This window comes from Pseudophryne corroboree, chromosome 6 (assembly GCF_028390025.1).
Source record: "Pseudophryne corroboree isolate aPseCor3 chromosome 6, aPseCor3.hap2, whole genome shotgun sequence".
Lineage (NCBI taxonomy): Eukaryota > Metazoa > Chordata > Amphibia > Anura > Myobatrachidae > Pseudophryne > Pseudophryne corroboree.
The window spans coordinates 206,374,239-206,394,301 of NC_086449.1; the positions used below are offsets into that span (position 1 = coordinate 206,374,239).

At 46.1% G+C, this 20,063-nt stretch overlaps 1 protein-coding gene across 4 annotated transcripts in view; it reads left to right on the forward strand.

The window, feature by feature from the left end:
- Nucleotides 1–20,063, forward strand: part of ADAMTS17 (ADAM metallopeptidase with thrombospondin type 1 motif 17) — a 547,181-nt gene that overhangs the window by 99,394 nt on the left and 427,724 nt on the right. For all 4 annotated transcript variants that reach the window (XM_063925679.1, XM_063925677.1, XM_063925678.1 and 1 more), the window contains exons 5-7: nucleotides 2,181–2,264; nucleotides 2,466–2,620; nucleotides 2,860–2,903. In XM_063925679.1, coding sequence (XP_063781749.1) covers nucleotides 2,181–2,264; nucleotides 2,466–2,620; nucleotides 2,860–2,903 — 283 coding nt within the window. The remainder of the gene's footprint in view (nucleotides 1–2,180; nucleotides 2,265–2,465; nucleotides 2,621–2,859; nucleotides 2,904–20,063) is intronic.

Sequence of the window (20,063 nt, forward strand, 5' to 3'; positions counted from 1 at the left end):
TTATCCTCTCTCACTGTGCAGGGCGTCCATGTGTCAGTTTAGTGGCAGTAAGCTGAACCTGGGCCCTGCAAGTGAGAATTAGGATTGTGGAGACTCTCCTTGTGTCTATTATTCCATCTCTGACCAAGGAGTTTACTGCCACACCCGTTGGTAACCCTTTAGGGTTTTGCTGTTGCCCTTAGCAACAGCATTTCGGGTTCTCTACGTATTAAAACACAACATCTTGCTTTTTCCATCTGAGCATTTCTAATACTAGGGAGACACCCAGTTTCTTAGCCTCTGGGCTTCTCTGTTCACTCTGTGTTGGTTTTGTTACCCTATCACCTTCTGTGTACGTTATGTCATATTTCCCAGTCTGTCTGTGAGTTCATTTGTTTTGCATCCCTCTCTGTTCAGACACCAGTACATTCCTGCAGGCACTGGTGTGCATAACAGTTCAAACACCAGTACATTCCTGCAGGCACTGGTGTGCATAACAATACGGTAAAAAGTGACAGGACCATTTTCATACTTTATTAAATTCTACACACTGGAGGTGCAATCCAAATTTTGTTCTGATTGGGTGTTATCGTTCCCGCAACGCAATCCACGCATCGGTAATGACATCATTATGTCAACCCCCTTTTCATCCCCTTAGGGGAGGTTTATTAAAATCTACTTATGTAGTTTTCCTATTTCCCGCCTGAAGAATACCTATGTTACATTTCAGCTTCCTAACATATCGGGAAGTAAGAGAATTAGTGATGAGTCAGTGAGAGAGATTTTTCAAGTTAATATATATAGATATTTCTTGAGAATTCGCAAACCTATGTACAGTATCTTTTATGGATACTTAGCATAACATTAATGATTAACTTCCCTACTGTTATATCATGAGAATAGATAAATGGGTATAGTACAAGGGGTGGTCTTCTGTATGCCGAATGTCGGGATCCCGGCGCACAGTATACTGGCGCCGGAATCCCGGCATACCGACAACTATTCTCCCTCGTGGGGGTCCACGACCCCCCTGGAGGGAGAATAAAATAGTGTGGCGCGCGTAGCGTGGCGAGCGCAGCGAGCCCGCAAGGGGCTCCTTTGCGCTCGCCACGCTGTCAGTATGCCGGCGGTCGGGCTCCCGGCGCCGGTATGCTGGTCGCCGGGAGCCCGACCGCCGGCATTCCATACTACACCCAGTACAAGTGTCCTGTGACATGTTAGTTTAAAGGATGGCCCATATTTGATGGGCTATATCTAATTGCTAGCATTACCCCCTCATCCCAGACAGGACTCCATGGTGCAAGAGATGTGCCATGTGATGTGGGGGGGCAGTATGCTGGGAGGCTTCTCTAGAAATGAGATACCATAAGTGCGTTCTCATGACAGTATGTCAGGAATAAGGTATTTTCATCTTTGGATGTGAAATTCTCTGGGGCTCATTTAGCTGTATGCATAAATCCGTATATAGTTTTTTGCACGTGGATGCATCTCTTTATCCCTAGATCTAGACACATTCACTGATACTTGTTTGGGCACTGGTGGATGGTGCAGTGATATAGTGATAATAACTACCATCAGCAGAACTACCTATATGCTGCTGGTTGTGTATTGACCCTTTCAGCTTTTATGGGGGTAAGGTATTATTTATATATTTATTAGCAGTTTCTTATATAGCGCAGCATATTCCGTTGCGCTTTACAATTAGAACAACAATTATAGAACAAAACTGGGCAGAGACAGACAGAGAGACAGACAGACAGACAGAGGTAGGAAGGCCCTGCTCGCAAGCTTACAATCTATAGGGTATATGCGCTAAGTTATACGCTTGACGTACGTCTGATACAAAGGCTCCTGCTTTAGAGCTGGAAACATCTGCATTGAACATTGGCACATTTAATATGCTTATTTTCATTTTCGTCTTTTAGTACTTAAGTGCAGATCACAAACGCATCCACTTCTAAATGTCACAGTGCTGCTATTAGTGATGGGTTTAAGACGCTATAAAAACTTCACATTCAAAATAACAAGTGAAAGTTGGGGTTGGGGTTATTCTCAAACAAGACATAATTGGGGATATTTAGCTTACTTAGGCAACGTCTGACTCTCTTGTTGCTGAATTATGCTAGAGAGGAACATGTCTGCACTTAGCTTCTCCCTCGCTGTATGAAGTAAGCCTAATTTTACATTTTCTGATCTATCAGGTTTACAACATGTTTCAACACCAAAGCCTTGGAATCAAAGTGAACATCCGTGTTACTAAGTTGGTTCTGCTGCACAGTCGCCCGGTAAGATGAGAATGCAACTGGACCCTGATATATTACTAGGCTATAACCATTGTGTATACAGGTGGCTCTGTATAGGAAATGTCTTAGCGTATATGAGGAATGCTTGGGATATAAATTTACACCCATACTTATGGTATTCATTTATAGTAAAGGGCAGTACATTGGTACCTCATATGACTAACATGTCTGTCCGCTTTGTAGGCCAAGCTGTCTATTGGACATCACGGGGAGAGGTCTCTGGAGAGTTTCTGCCACTGGCAGAATGAGGAGCATGGAGGCACTAAGTATTTGGGGAACAATTATGTGCCGGGAGCCAGGGATGAAATGCCGGTTGATGTCGCTGTATTTATGACCAGGTACAGAGACTTCCATCTTCTTAGTAATCTAAGTGTTCTGGATTTGCTGGTGCTTTCATTGTCCATACAGAATTCAATAGTGTATGCCGTCATATACAGTACTTTCTATTTAGTAGAGACAATTATGATTTCTGAAATTCAACTGTGTGTGTTATTCTTCCATAAAAAGCTATAGTCAGGCTGTCTGTGCTCTCTGGTTACATATGCAAATAACACAGTTATCTGTATTCTCTCCTTAGAACTGATTTTTGCGTTCACAAAGATGAACCCTGTGATACTGTAGGTAAGTGCTAGATGGGGCATTATGGGCATATCATTGTTGCCAATATTCTAACAAAAAGTATACACTGGCATTTATTTTAAGACCGGTGACTGTTTCCGAAAATCTGCAATGAATCTGATGGGAATATGATTCCAAACAAAAGATATGGCTCTAGGGGGTAATTCAGACCTGATTGCTAGGGTGCGATTTTTGCAGCTCTGCGATCAGATAGTAGCTGCATACAGCGGAGGGAAAAAGCGCTGTGCAGGTGTGTGTTTGCTTTTGTAGCAGAGCTGCACAAACATTAGCTTGTGCAGTCTCTGCTCAGCCCAGGACTTTCTCAGCCGCTGCGATTGTTTGAAGCTGATCGGGACCGGAGCTGACATCAGACACCTTCCCTGAAACTCCTGTAAAACGGTCAGTTGCCACCCACAAACGCTCTCTTCCTGTCAATTACCTTGCAAACGCCCGAGCGTTCGAAATTTTTGCACCGTCCTGTCGCTAGGCACCGATGCCCAGTGCAGTCGTCCGATGCACCGGTGCATTGCGGTGCATACGCATGCGCAGTTCAGATCTGATCACCCGCTGTGCGAAAATGCACAGCAGCGATCAGGTCTGAATTACCCCCCTAATTTGGAATTTCCTCAATTGATGACTTTATCATTAATAAAATAACACTATCCTACTCGGGACAAGAACTTTACCTAAACAGGCATTGTTTTATTGTAACAGTTTTATCAAAGTGCTCCTTGACTACCCTTTATAAAAATGTAGTGGTGAAATGACATTTGTTAAGCGTTTTAGCACTTAATTAAATACCCCTTCACCCTGTAGCTGAATATTGGAAGCACCGCCAATTGTTGTGTTCAGCAGGGTCCTGAAATCCCCTGATGATTACCTTAGGCACTGCTTGGGTGCAAGGTCAATGCAAGGTTTCACAATGCCGAGCACTTACTCCCCAGTACACCCTTTTGCATCCATTTACATGGATGCAATCACGTACGTATTTATCACAGTGTTTAGACAACTGGGTTGAGTAATTTTTCGCACGTCCTGTGTGTAAATGTTACACTTTTTTGCAGAACTAGAGCACCCAATATACCCATTTACCTCCACACCCATCAACTCCATTTACCAGATCCCTCTCCACTCAGCATCCATTAACTTTTCCCATCCATACTGTCAGTGCCCATTAACGTCCCTCCACCATGAATCCATTCACCACCAACACCCGTTAATCCATTCTCCCCACACTTAGCACCCATTAACCCATTCCGTTCAAGAACCCATTAATCAATTCACCCATAACAGCCCCCAATAACACAATACCAGTTCACCCTAACAGCCCCCAATAACACATTTTTCCACCCTTTCAGCACCTATGAACTTCCTCCATGATCACCCATTTATCTATTTGCACACTCAGCACTCATTAACTTGTTCCTCTCTAATCAATTAATCAATTCACCCTCACAGTACCCATTAACAAATGTGTTAACTCTATTAACATTCCTTAAAACCCCCCAACCCAGCACCCATTAGTCCATTCACCCCTAGAACATGTTAACTCCTCACTCAGCACCCACTAATCCTCCCACCTAACACCTATTAATCCATTCACTCCCAGCAACCATTAACCATTAACCTCCATCACATCACCTAATAACCTCCACCCACCAAGCACCTATTGATCCATTTACTCTCATCACACATTAATCTCTTCCACCCAGCATCCATTAATCCATTCACTCCTAGCAACCATTAACCTCTATCACATCACCTATTAACCTCCTCCCACTTACAACCTACTAATCCATCCACACATTAACCTCCCTCACGCAGCACCCATTAATCCATTCACTCCCAACTGCCATTAACCCCCCTCTTAACACCCACTAACCTCCCCCACTCAGAACCTGTTAATTAATTTATTCTCTGCACCCATTAACCTCCCCCACTTAGCATCTATTAATTCATGCATTTTCAGGACCCATTACTCCTCTCACAGCACATATTAATCCATGCACTTTCAACACCCATTAACCTCTCCACTACCCAGCACTTTTTTATATATTCATTCTCAGCATCCATTCATCTATTCACTCCCAGCAGCCATTAAATTCCCCTCTTTGCACCCATTAACCTCCACCCACATAGTACATATTATTCCATTCACCTGCTGGACTCATTAACCCCCCTCTGCATCCATTAATCCACGCACCCATTAACCCTCCTGCCCAGCACCAATTAATACATTCCTCCCCAACACCCATTAAACAATTCACCCCTTCCACCGATACCAATTAACTCAATATCACACCAAGAAATCATTAAAAAGTTAAATTTCCTGTTGGGCTCCTGTTCATTCAGATTCTTGGGGCATGATTCTATTTTTCTTATAAAAACTGTGTTAAATAGTCAGTGGAGTGACTTTATGACCTATGTGGACATTGCCATGACACTGCATTAGATTTGAGTACGTGAATATCAGTCTATCCAATAACCCTGTACTTCCATCTCCTCTTGGACAGTCACAATGACTACTGGGTCCTGCTTAAAAGAATAGGGTCATATGTGTCTGTTAGTGCTAGTTTTATCTAATATGATGTCTTAGAACACATCAAATGATATGTAATAAGATTTTTTTTGTGCAAATCCAGAGAAAAAATAATATAATCATAGGCTCTATAAATATACTAATTCCATATTAAACCTCTGGCATTGTGACGCCTGTCAGTAACTGACCAAAAAATGTGTCTGATGCAAATGCCTGAATATGAAAATGGGTTATGTAAAAGTGAATGCTTTTATTTTATACAGCAATCAAAATAAAGATGTTTGTAAACGGTTTAATTATTAAAAATGAGTATTTTCATTTGCATAGCACTCTGGGGACAAGTTGTTCTTTGCTGGTATAAACCTCTCATTTGTATTTAGTTACATGCTGTACGCTGCTAAATGGAGCCTGGAAAACATAATTGGAATAAACCAATATTCAGCTCTGACACCGTGTTCTTTATTTTACAGTCTATGCCAGTTTTATTAGTAGTTGCACAATTTAAGGGCTGTTATATTAGAATGTGTCCCTCCAGGGTACAGAGATTTAACTTATCAAGATTTGCATTGTTAATTTAAAACATTGACAACCATGCTGTATAATGGGCATATGTATCAAAGCTTGGAGAAAGGTAAGATACCAACCACTCAGCTCCTGTAATTTTTTAAACAGCCTGGCAGTTAAGAGCTTATTAACTGGTAGTTTATCTCTCGGTCTCTCCAAAGCACTGGCCCAGCAGAGGCACACATGGTTCGGGGCAGGGGCACACATGGGTCGGGGCAGAGGCACACATGGTTCGGGGCAGGGGCACACATGGTTCGGGGCAGTGGTACACATGGGTCGGTGCAGTGGTACACATGGTTGGGACAGATGGAGACACACACACAAAACTAGTGATAAAGGAGGAAAACAGGCAGGAATAGACAGTGGATGACAGTTACAGGCACAAATGGGGGGGGGGGGGGGGTAGCAGGGAGAAGCAGACACTAACTGTATGACAGACAGGCATGCAGGGGTAGAAAGAGGCAGGAGTGGGATGTGGGGGGAATGTAGTGCAGCTAGGACCCTCTGTGTCCAGGCTGGGAGCAGATGTGGAGATCTGGTCGCTGACCCTTACCTCTTCAGTTGCTGGTAACGCCTCCTGTACTCCTGTGCTGCGCAGTGACAGCCCCTGTCAGAGCAGCATGCTGGGCAAGCAAGTCAGTGTGGAAGATTGTCTGTGCATGTGTTATGCAGTCCAACCAATCGGAAAGAGGAGGGGTGGAGTCAATGGGTGGACAGCAGAAAGGAAACAGATGGGTGCTGGACCACAGCTGTGCTGCTATGTAACATAATATGGCTGGGTGCTGCCCAATTACGGTAATAGGTAGCGCGCTGCCAATTCTATACTGTAACAGTGTATTTCAGTAGCCGGCGTTCATGATATCGTCCAGTGTGTATCACTATGTTGCTGACATTAAAGCTCCCGTGTGTGTTGTTTGTCGCTGCCGGCACCTTGCCGATGCTGGCACCCCTGCCGGGTCCCTTTGCTGAAGACATTGCATCGTTTGCAGCCGTCTAGTGTGTACATAGGCTTATCCGACTGTGTGTAGCCTATAGAAATCCTGGGCCTGATTCTGAGTTGGGAATAAATAGATGTACAAGAGAGATAAAGGAAAAGCCAATCGACCGTAACTGTCTTTTCTCTAACGTCCTAAGTGGATGCTGGGGACTCCGTCAGGACCATGGGGTTTAGCGGCTCCGCAGGAGACAGGGCACAATAATAAAAGCTTTAGGATCAGGTGGTGTGCACTGGCTCCTCCCCCTATGACCCTCCTCCAAGCCTCAGTTAGATTTTTGTGCCCGGCCGAGAAGGGTGCAATCTAGGTGGCTCTCCTGAGCTGCTTAGAATAAAAGTTTAAGTTAGGTTTTTTATTTTCAGTGAGTCCTGCTGGCAACAGGCTCACTGCTACGAGGGACTTAGGGGAGAGAAGTAAACTCACCTGCGTGCAGGATGGATTTGCTTCTTAGGCTACTGGACACCATTAGCTCCAGAGGGAGTCGGAACACAGGTCTCACCCTGGGGTTCGTCCCGGAGCCGTGCCGCCGACCCCCCTTGCAGATGCCGAAGTTGAAGAGGTCCAGAGGTCCAGAAACAGGCGGCAGAAGACTTTCAGTCTTCATAAGGTAGCGCACAGCACTGCAGCTGTGCGCCATTGTTGTCAGCACACTTCATACCAGCGGTCACTGAGGGTGCAGGGCGCTGGGGGGGGCGCCCTGGGCAGCAATGTATTATACCTTTTTTATGGCTAAAATACATCACATATAGCCCTTGAGGCTATATGGATGTATTTAACCCCTGCCAGATCTCACAAACTCCGGGAGAAGAGCCCGCCGTTTTAGGGGGCGGGGCCTATTCTCCTCAGCACACGGCGCCATTTTCCTGCTCAGCTCTGCTGTGAGGAAGGCTCCCAGGCTCTCCCCTGCACTGCACTACAGAAACAGGGTTAAATCAGAGAGGGGGGGCACTTATTTGGCGATATGATTACATATGTGAAAATGCTATAAGGGAAAACACTTGTATAAGGGGTTGTCCCTGTATAATTATAGCGTTTTTGGTGTGTGCTGGCAAACTCTCCCTCTGTCTCCCCAAAGGGCTAGTGGGGTCCTGTCCTCTATCAGAGCATTCCCTGTGTGTGTGCTGTGTGTCGGTACGTGTGTGTCGACATGTAGGAGGACGATGTTGGTGAGGAGGCGGAGCAAATTGCCTGTATTGGTGATGTCACTCTCTAGGGAGTCGACACCGGAATGGATGGCTTATTTAGGAATTACGTGATAATGTCAACACGATGCAAGGTCGGTTGACGACATGAGACGGCCGGCAAACAAATTAGTACCTGTCCAGGCGTCTCAGACACCGTCAGGGGCTTGTAAAAACGCCCATTTACCTCAGTTGGTCGACACAGACACGGACACTGACTTCAGTGTCGACGGTGAAGAAACAAACGTATTTTCCTTTAGGGCCACACGTTACATGTTAAGGGCAATGAAGGAGGTGTTACATATTTCTGATACTACAAGTACCACAAATAAGGGTATTATGTAGGGTGGGAATAATCTACTTGTAGTTTTTCCTGAATCAGATAAATTAAAGTGTGTGATGATACGTGGGTTTCCTCCGATAGAAAATTATTGGAGGTATACCCTTTCCCGCCAGAAGTGAGGGCGAGTTGGGAAACACACCTTAGAGTGGATAAGGCGCTCACACGCTTATAAGAACAAGTGGCGTTACCGTCTCCAGATACGGCCACCCTCAAAGAGCCAGCTGATAGGAAGCTGAAAAATATCCTAAAAAGTATATACACACATACTGGTGTTATACTACGACCAGCAATCGCCTCAGCCTGAATGTGCAGCGCTGGGGGGGCTTGGTCGGATTTCCTGACTGAAAATATTGATACCCTTGACAGGAACAATATTTTATTGACTATAGAGCATTTTAAGGATGCATTTCTATATATGCGAGATGCGCATTCTGGGATCAAGAGTAGATGTGATGTCCATATCTGCCAGACGATGTTTATAGACATGACAGTGGTCAGGTGATGCAGATTCCAGACGGCACATGGAAGTATTGCCGTATAAAGGGGCGGTCCATCGGACCTGGTGGACATGGCAACAGCTGGAAAATCCACTTTTGTTACCCCAAGTCACATCTCAGCAGAAAAGGACACAGTCTTTTCAGTCTCAGTCCTTTCGTACCCATAAAGGCAGGCGGGCAAAAGGCCAGTCATATCTGCCCAGGGTTAGAGGAAAGGGAAGAAGACTGCAGCAGGCAGCCCATTCCCAGGAACAGAAGTCCTCCACAGCTTCTGCCAAGTCCGCAGCATGACGCTGGGGCCATACAAGCGGACTCAGGTGCGGTGGGGGGTCATCTCAAGAGTTTCAGCACGCAGTGGGCTCACTCGCAAGTGGACTCCTGGATCCTACACGTAGTATCCCAGGTGTACATTGGAAATTCGAGACGTCTTCCCCTCACAAGTTCCTGAAGTCTGCTTTACCAACGTCTCCCTCCGACAGGGAGGCAGTATTGGGAAAAAATTCACAGGCTGTATTCCCAGCAGGTGATAATCAAAGTACCCCTCCTACAACAAGGGAAGGGGTATTATTCCACACTATATTGTGGTACTGAAGCCAAACGGCTCGGTGAGATCTAAAAGATTTGAACAATTACATACAAGGGTTCAAATCAAGATGGAGTCACTCTGAGCAGTGATAGCGAACCAGGACGATATGGTGTCACTGGATATCAGAGACGCTTACCTACATGTCCAAATTTTGCCCTTCTCACCAAGGGTATCTCAGGTTCGTGGTACAGAACTGTCACTATCAGTTCAGACGCTGCCGTTTGGATTGTCCACGGCACCCCGGGTCTTTACCATGGTAATGGCCGAAATGATGATTCTTCCTAAAAGAAATATGGACGCTTTCCTGATAAGGGCAAGGTCCAGAGAACAGTTGGCGGTCGGAGTAGCACTATCTCAAGTAGTTCTACGACAGCACGAGTGGATTCTAAATATTCCAAAATCGCAGCTTTTTCCGACGACACGTCTAATGTTCCTAGGAATGATTCTGGACACAGTCCAGAAAAGGATGTTTTCTCCCGGAGAAGAAGGCCAGGGAGTTATCCGAGCTAGTCAGGAACCTCCTAAAACCAGGAAAAGTATCAGTGCATCATTGCACAAGGGTCCTGTGAAAAATGGTGGTTTCTTACAAAGCGATCCCATTCGGTAGATTTCACGCAAGAACCTTTCAGTGGAATCTGCTGGGAAAATGGTCCGGATCGCATCTTCAGATGCATCAGCGGATAACCCTGTCTCCAAGGACAAGGGTGTTTTCTTCTGCGGTGGCTGCAGAGTGCTCATCTATGAAAGGGCCGCAGATTCGACATTCAGGACTGGGTCCTGATGACCACGGATGCCAGCCTGAGTGGCTGGGGAGCAGTCACACAAGGAAAAAATTTCCAGGGAGTGTGATCAAGTCTGGAGACTTCTCTCCACATAAATATACTGGAGCTAAGGGCAATTTACAAGGCTCTAAGCTTAGCAAGACCTCTGCTTCAAGGTCAGCCGGTATTGATCCAGTGGGACAACATCACGGCAGTCGCCCACGTAAACAGACAGGGCGGCACATGAAGCAGGAGGGAAATGGCAGAAACTGCAAGGATTCTTCGCTGGGCGAAAAATCATGTGATAACACTCTCAGCAGTGTTAATTCCGGGAGTGGAAAACTGGGAAGCAGACTTCCTCAGCAGGCATAACCTCCACCCGGGAGAGTGGGGACTTCAGCGGGAAGTCTTCCACATGATTGTAAACCGTTGGGAAAAACCAAAGGTGGACATGTTGGCGTCCCGCCTGAACAAAAAACTAGACAAATATTGCGCCAGGTCAAGGGACCCTCAGGCAATAGCGGTGGACGCTCTGGTAACACTGTGGGTGTACCAGTCAGGTTATGTGTTCCCTCCTATGCATCTCATACCAAAAGTACTGAGAATCATAAGAAGGAGATGAGTAAGAACGATACTCGTGGTTCTGGATGGGTCAAGAAGGATTTGGTACCCGGAACTTCAAGAGATGCTCACGGAAGAACCGTGGCCTCTACCTTTAAGAAAGGACCTGCTCCAGCAGGGGCCTTGTCTGTTCCAAGACTTACCGCGGCTGCGTTTGACGGCATGGCAGTTGAACGCCGGATCCTGAAAGGGCATTCCAGATGAAGTCATCCCTACCCTGGTCGAAGCCAGGAAGGATGTAACCGCAAAACATTTTCACCGCATTTGGCGAAAATATGTTGCGTGGTGTGAGGCCAAGAAGGTCCCTACAGAGGAATTCCAACTGGGTCGTTCCTACATTTCCTGAAAACAGGACTGTCTATGGGCCTAAAATTAGGGTCCATTAAGGTTCAAATTTCGACCCTGTCGAATTTCTTCCAGAAAGAACTGGCTTCAGTGCCTGAAGTTCAGACGTTTGTAAAAGGGGTACTGCATATACAGCCTCCTTTTGTGCCCCCAGTGGCACCTTGGGATCTCAATGTTGTTTTGAGTTTCCTAAAGTCACATTGGTTTGATCCACTCACCACTGTGGAATTAAAATATTTCACATGGAAGGTGAAGATTCTATTAGCCCTGGCTTCAGCCAGGCGTGTGTCAGAATGGGCGGCTTTATCATATAAAAGCCCTTACTTAATTTTTCATTCTGACAGGGCAGAATTGAGGACTCGTCCTCAATTTCTCCTTAAGGTGTTTTCTGTTTTTCACATGAACCAACCTATTGTGGTACCTGCGGCTACTAGGGACTTGGAGGACTCCAAGTTACTTGACGTTGTCAGGGCCCTGAAAATATATGTTTCCAGGACGACTGGAGTCAGAAAATCTGACTCGCTGTTTAGCCTGTATGCACCCAACAAGATGGGTGTTCCTGCTTCTAAGCAGACGATTGCTCGCTGGATTTGTAGTACAATTCAGCTTGCACATTCTGTGGCAGGCTTGCCACAGCCAAAATCAGTAAAAGCCCATTCCACAAGGAAGTGGGCTCATCTTGGGCGGCTGCCCGAGGGGTCTCGGCTTTACAACTTTGCCGAGCTGCTACTTGGTCAGGGGCACACCCTGACTGAGGAGGACCTGGAGTTCTCTCATTCGGTGCTGCAGAGTCATCCGCACTCTGCCGCCTGTTTGGGAGCTTTGGTATAATCCCCATGGTCCTGACGGAGTCCCCAGCATCCACTTAGGACGTTAGAGAAAATAAGAATTTACTTACCGATAATTCTATTTCTCGTAGTCCGTAGTGGATGCTGGGCGCCCATCCCAAGTGCGGATTGTCTGCAATACTTGTACATAGTTATTGTTACAAAAATCGGGTTATTCTTGTTGTGAGCCATCTTTTCAGAGGCTCCTTCGTTGTTATCATACTGTTAACTGGGTTCAGATCACAGGTTGTACGGTGTGATTGGTGTGGCTGGTATGAGTCTTACCCGGGATTCAATATCCTTCCTTATTATGCACGCTCGTCCGGGCACAGTATCCTAACTGAGGCTTGGAGGAGGGTCATAGGGGGAGGAGCCAGTGCACACCACCTGATCCTAAAGCTTTTATTATTGTGCCCTGTCTCCTGCGGAGCCGCTAAACCCCATGGTCCTGACGGAGTCCCCAGCATCCACTACGGACTACGAGAAATAGAATTATCGGTAAGTAAATTCTTATTATTACAGGCTGTGTTTCAGTAATTACAGAAGCTGATAGTGTGCGCTGACTCCTCCCTCTATGCCCCTCCTACCAGACTCAGTTTAGAAAATGTGTCCGGAGGAGCCTGTCACGGCACTGGAAGCTCCTGAAGAGTTTTCTGCATTTATTTTATATGTTTGTTATTTTCAGGCAGGACTGGATGGCACCACCCTGTCTGCTTCGTGGGACTTAGGGGGGGAACGGCCCAACCTCTTGAAGGGTTAATAGTCGCGTTCCCCGCTGACAGGACCCTAGCTCCCAAGGGAACTATTCGCAAGCCCCACCACGGCAATCGTATTGTCCTGCAGCACGCCGCCACCCCTATCAGAGCCAGAAGATAGAAGAGTGGTGAGTACTAAGCCGGCGTACCGGTTAGTGGGTGGCCGGCCATTATGGCGGCATGAGGGTACGGAGACTCACGGCTTCTAGATGTGGCAGCTGGGTCTCCAGACTCAGTACACAGTGCAGACGCACCGCTTCTGAGGGAGCGAACTGAGTCTAAGTACACTACGGGTGTACACAGTACCCAGACTGGCATAACAGACTTAAAAGGGGGCTGACTCCATTTTAGTCACTAAAGTGACCTCAGCCAGTATAAAAAAGCGTGAAGACCGCGCGCCATTGAAGGGGCGGGGCTTCACTATGAGCTGGTCTGGAGGAGGGGGAATTGCTAGTGTCTCTGGATATGAAGGATGCGTACCTTTACATTCCTATCTGGCCACCTCATCAGGCTTATCTACGGTTTGCACTCCAGGACTGCCAATTCCAGTTCCAAGCCCTGCCATTTGGTCTCTCCACGGCGCCGAGAGTGTTCACCAAGATGATGGCAGAGATGATGTTTCTACTCCGCAAACATGGAATGAACATAATTCAGTACCTGGACGATCTTCTGATAAAGGCATCGTCCAGGGAGCGGTTGTTGGACAGCATTGGCCTCTCAACCAGACTACTCCTGGATCACGGGTGGATTCTGAACTTACCAAAATCTCACCTGGAACCGACGCAGAGGCTTCCTTTCCTGGGAATGATACTGGACACAGAGTCTCAGAAAGTGTTCCTTCCCTTGGAGAAGGCTATGGAAATCCAATCGATAGTTCGGGCTGTCCTGAAGCCAACCCGGATCTCGGTGCATCTGTGCATTCACCTTCTGGGGAAAATGGTGGCCTCTCATGAGGCGCTTCAGTACGGAAGGTTTCATGCGAGGCCCTTCCAGCTGGATCTGTTGATCAAATGGTCCGGATCGCATCTTCACATGCACCAAAAGCCAGAATCTCCCTTCTGTGGTGTCTACAGACTTCTCACCTCATCGAGGGTCGGAGGTTCTGAATCCCGAACTGGATTCTGCTAACCACAGACGCAAGCATAAAGAGTTGGGGAACAGTCATACAGGGGGTGCAGTTTCAAGGAAGATGGTCAAGTCGGGAAGTCATCCCTCCAATAAACATCTTGGAACTCAGGGCAATCTACAACGCCCTTCTGCAGGACTCATTTCTACTTCAGAATCAGGCCATTCAAGTCCAGTCGGACAATGTAACGGCAGTAACGTACATAAACCAACATGGCAAAACGAAAAGCAGAGGAACAATGTCATAGGTGTCAAGAATTCTCTTGTGGGCGGAATAACACGTTGTGTCGTTGTCGGCGGTCTTCATTCCGGAAGTAGTCAACTGGGAAGCAGACTTCTTTAGCAGACACGACCTGCACCCGGGAGAGTGGGTCCTCCACCCGGAGGTGTTCCGGTGGTTAACGACGTCAGTGGGGATATCCATAGATCGACATGATGGCCTCTCGACTCAACAAGAAGCTCAAGTGGTATTGTTCCAGGTCCAGAGACCCACAAGCAGTGGAGGCAGATGCTCTGACAACTTCGTGGGTCTACCAGCTGGTGTACATGTTTCCTCCACTTCCTCTGATCCCAAGAATTCTAAAGAGAATAAAAAGGGAAAAGGTTCAAGCAATCCTCATTGCTCCAGACTGGCCTCGAAGGGTCTGGTACGCGGATCTTCTCGAGATGCTGATCGAAGATCCGTGGCCTCTACCCCTTCGCGAGGATCTTCTGCAACAGGGCCCGATTATCAAGTCTTACCGCGGCTACGTTTAACGGCATGAAAGTTGAACGGCTGATTCTAGCCAGGAGAGGGTTTCCTGACAAGGTCATCCCGACTATGATCCAAGCCAGGAAGGGGGTAACGTCTAAACGTTACCAAGGTATATGGAAAAAGTATGTCTCTTAGTGTGAAAGCAGACAATATTCTGCGGTGAATTTTCATCTGGGACATCTCCTGCTTTTTCTGCAGTTGGGGGTGGATGTGGGCCTAAGCCTAGGCTCCATTAAAGTCCAGATTTTGACCTTGCCTATTGTCTTTCAGAAACAATTGGCTTCTTTCCCTGAGGTCCAGACGTTCTTGAACGGTGTTCTGCACATCCAGCCGCCCTTTGTGCCTCGCATGGCACCTTGGAATCTCAATTTGGTGCTGCAGTTCCTCCAATTGGACTGGTTTGAACTGTTACAGGAGGTTGACGTACAGTACCCTACGTGGAAGACCGTCACACTGCTGGCCTTGGCTTCAGCAAGACGTGTGTCAGAGCTAGGGCCGTTGTCTTACAAGAGTCCCTATCTAATTTTCCATGAGGACAGAGCTGAACTCAGAACTTGTCAGCAATTTCTTCCTGAGGTGGTGTTGGCGTTTCACATCAACAAACCTATTGTGGTTCTGGCTGTTACGGACACCTCGGCTACTTCAAAGTCTTTGGATGTTGTGAGTGCTTTGAAGGTGTATGTAAAGAGAACAGCTCGTCACAGGAAATCTGACTCGCTGTTCGTTCTCTATGATCCCAATAAAATTGGGTGTCCTGCTTCAAAGCAGTCAATTGCACGCTGGATCAGGCTCATTATCCAGCATGCTTATTCCACGGCAGGATTGCCGGTTCCAAAATCTGTACAGACCCACTCTACTAGATCGGGGGTTCTTCTTGGGCGGCTGCCCGGGGTGTCTCGGCTTTACAGTTCTGCAGAGTAGCTACTTGGTCAGGTTCGAACACGTTTACAAAGTTTTACAAGTTCGATACTTTGGCCTCTGAGGACCTTCAGTTTGGTCAATCAGTTCTGCAGGAACTTCAGCACTCTCCCACCCGGTTTGGGAGCTTTGGTACTTCCCTATGATTAAATGGATTCCCAGTATCCCCAAGGACGTAAGAGAAAATAGGATTTTAATTACCACCGGTAAATAATTTTCTCGTAGTCTGTAGGGGATACTGGGCACCCGCCCGGTGCTTCGTTCTTCCTGCACTGTTACTTGGTTAAGTATTCTGGTTTGTTCAGCTGTCCTAGTGGACCCGTCTGTACCCCATGGTACTAAATGGATTCCCAGTATCCCCTACGGACTACGAGAAAAGGATTTATCGATAGGTAATTAAAATCCTATTTTTTTACACTGCAGTTTAGATTTGAGTTTGGACACAACCCTCCCAAATCTAATTTCTCTGCACGTGGTTTGTTCAAGGTGCACAGTTAAGTTAGGTACACACTCTGCAATATTTTTGAACAAAAAATAGACAATTTTTCTGCCACTGGAAGGCCCCAATATCTACGCTACACATTAAGGAAACTTTTTTTTAAGTTTTGTATTATATGCAACACCACACTGAATTTGCATATGTCCACCCACAAGGAGGATAGGGTAATCAGGATAAACCATAGAAAACGTTGGCAGATTATCGATTCTGGAAAAGTTTGGACTGATTTATTAGCGCTTGGCAAATATGCTCATGTCTACACACTACACAGCAAAAAAGGCAAATTAGCCCAATACTCTATTGCAGTGGTTCTCAAACTCGGTCCTCAGGACCCCACACAGTGCATGTTTTGCAGGTAACCCAGCAAGTGCACAGGTGTATTAATTACTCACTGACACATTTTAAAAGGTCCACAGGTGGAGCTACTTATTTCACTTGTGATTCTGTAAGGAGACCTGCAAAACATGCACCGTGCGGGGTCCTGAGGACCGAGTTTGAGAACCTGTGCTCTATTGTATAGTGTGTACATAGCTTAACTGGTTCTTTTTGGCTTTGTTTAGAATCGGACCCTCTGTCCTCACTGTGGAATGCATTTAGGATGAAACTATTTTATTATATAGTGAAGACTACAAAACAATTAACCTATACATTTTATATGAGAGGCAATCACGAGACTGCCTGTCAGGAGCCCGGCGGTCACAATGCCGACACCGTAGGCCCGGCAGGCGTTGAAATGACGCTGCCAGAATACCGGCGCCACAGGCTTTTCTCCCTCTATGGGTGTCCATGACATTCATAGAGGGAGTATATACAGTGCATCTGGAAAGTATTCACAGCGCTTCACTTTTTCCAAATTTTGTTATGTTACAGCCTTATTCCAAATTGGAATAAATTAATTTTTCCCCTCAAAATTCTAAACAAAATACCCCATAATGACAACGTGATTTTTTTTTTTTGTAGATTTTTGCCAATTTATTAAAATTGAAAAACTAAGAAATCACATGTACATAAGTATTCACAGCCTTTGCTTAATACTTTGTTGATGCACCTTTGGCAGCAATTACAGCCTCAAGTCTTTTTCAATATGATGCCACAAGCTTGGCACACCTATCTTTGGGCGGTTTCGCCCATTCCTCTTTGCGAAACCGCTCAAGCTCCATCAGGTTGCATGGGAAGCGTCAGTGCACAACCATTTTGAGATCTCTCCAGAGATGTTCAATAGGATTCAAGTCTGGGCTCTGGCTGGGCCACTCAAGGACATTCACAGAGTTGTCCTGAAGCCACTCCTTTGATATCTTAGCTGTGTGCTTAGGGTCTTGTCCTGCTGAAAGATGAACCGTCGCCTCAGTCTGAGGTCAAGAGCACTCTGGAGCAGGTTTTCATCCAGGATGTCTATATACATTGCTGCATTTGTCTTTCCCTCTATCCTGACTAGTCTCCCAGTTCCTACCGCTGAAAAACATCCCCACAGCATGATGCTGCCATCACCATGCTTCACTGTAGGAATGGTATTGGCCTGGTGATGAGCGGTGCCTGGTTTCCTCCAAACAAGACGCCTGGCATTCACGCCAAAGAGTTCAACCTTTGTCTCATCAGACCAGAGAATTTTGTTTCTCATGGTCTGAGAGTCCTTCAGGTGCATTTTGGCAAACTCCTGGTGAGCTTCCATGTGCTTTTTACTAAGGAGTGGCTTCCGTCTGGCCACTCTACCAAACAGGCCTGATTGGTGAATTGCTGCAGAGATGGTTGTCCTTCTGGAAGGTTCTCCTCTCTCCACAGAGGAATGCTGTAGCTCTGACAGAGTGACCATCGGGTTCTTGGTCACTTCCCTAACTAGGGCCCTTCTCCCCTGATTGCTCAGATTAGACAGTCCTGTCTCTGAGGTCTACAGACAATTCATTTGACTTCAAGCTTGTTTTGTGCTCAAACATGCACTGTCAAGTGTGGGACCTTATATAGACAGGTGTGTGCCTTTCCAAATCATATCTAATCAACTGAATTTATCACAGGTGGACTCCAATTAAGCTGTAAGAACATCTCAAGGATGATCAGTGGAAACAGGATGCCCTTGTGCTCAATTTTTTGCGCTTCATGGTGAAGGCTGTGGATACTTATGTACATGTGATTTCTTAGTTTTTTTATTTTTAATACATTTGCAAAAATCTCAAAAACACTTTTTTCACATTGTCATTATGGGGTACTGTGTGTAGAATTTGGAGGGAAAAAATTAATTTATTCCATTTTGGAATAAGGCTGTAACATAACAAAATGTGGAAAAAGTGAAGCGCTGTGAATACTTTCCGGATGCAAGCCAGCAAGGCTCTTTCCATCGCTCGTCCCGCTGCCGGCATACTGGTGGCTGGGATTCCGCTGTCAGGATCATGACAGCCGAGATACCGGACGCCGGTAAAAGGTATGTGATCCATTTTATATATATATATATATATATATATATATATTGATGCCACTTAGTACATCTAGCTCTACAACTGGCCCTACACTACCAACTTTTCATCAGATATGCCCGAAATGTTGTCTCCAGAGGTTGTCACACCTCCTTTCTCTCCATACAGTCATCAGATTATTGTTTGACTCCAAGGAAAAATATAAATAAAGAAGAAATCTCCACCCTCTGTATGTGAAAATAAGAAAATACTTATTTTTTAAAAATAGAAAGGGGTGGTATTCACCTAATTCCTAACTATCACTAACACTTTCGGTGCTGGTTACCCTAAAAAAGGGGAGAAACCGATGTGGCTCTACCCCCCGAGTTTAGGGTAACCAGCACTAGGCTTTGCCAGCCTGGGTGGGGGAACCATAAAGTCAAGATCCACAGTATGGCGGTCCACCAACCATAGGGGGTCATTCCGAGTTGTTCGCTCGCAAGCTGCTTTTAGCAGCTTTGCACACGCTAAGCCGCCGCCTACTGGGAGTGAATCTTAGCTTATCAAAATTGCGAACGAAAGATTAGCAGAATTGCGAATAGACACTTCTTAGCAGTTTCTGAGTAGCTCCACACTTACTCGGCATCTGCGATCAGTTCAGTCAGTTTCGTTCCTGGTTTGACGTCACAAACACACCCAGCGTTCGCCCAGACACTCCTCCGTTTCTCCAGCCACTCCCGCGTTTTTCCCAGAAACGGTATCGTTTTTTCGCACACACCCATAAAACGGCCTGTTTCCGCCCAGAAACACCCACTTCCTGTCAATCACATTACGATCACCAGAACGAAGAAAAAACCTTGTAATGCCGTGAGTAAAATACCTAACTGCATAGCAAATTTACTTGGCGCAGTCGCACTGCGGACATTGCGCATGCGCATTAGCGACTAATCACTCCGTTGCGACAAAAAAATAACGAGCGAACAACTCGGAATGACCCCCATAGTTTCAACCAGCCTTATATCAGTTGGCACCAAGGGTTGGCTTCCCCATAAGGACCGAGCCAAGAAAAATATGCACCTATTTCCGCAAGCCCCAGTGTATTTAACCAACCCTAGTGCTAATAGCACTGAGTCTCTTCCTGTTCTCTTTGCCTGTGGTGAAAAAAAAAAAGATTTTTAGCAGTTTGAGCTGTATGCATGCTTCATTGCCTTAATAAAGTCTTCTTCTTTTAATCTAGTTAGAATATGAAAAAAATAACTTTTACATTTAAAAATAAAGAATTAAACATGAGATTTAAGCCTAGAGAGTCCCCCAAACAAATCAAAATTGTCTGGCCCCTACCACTGTCTGTATTTATTATGGCTGTGAAGATACCGGGTTCCAAATCACTCAGGCATGGTGGTACTGTAGATGAAAAACCAACAGTGGTTTATTGAATAGAATGGGTTATAAGCAGTTCGGCACACCTC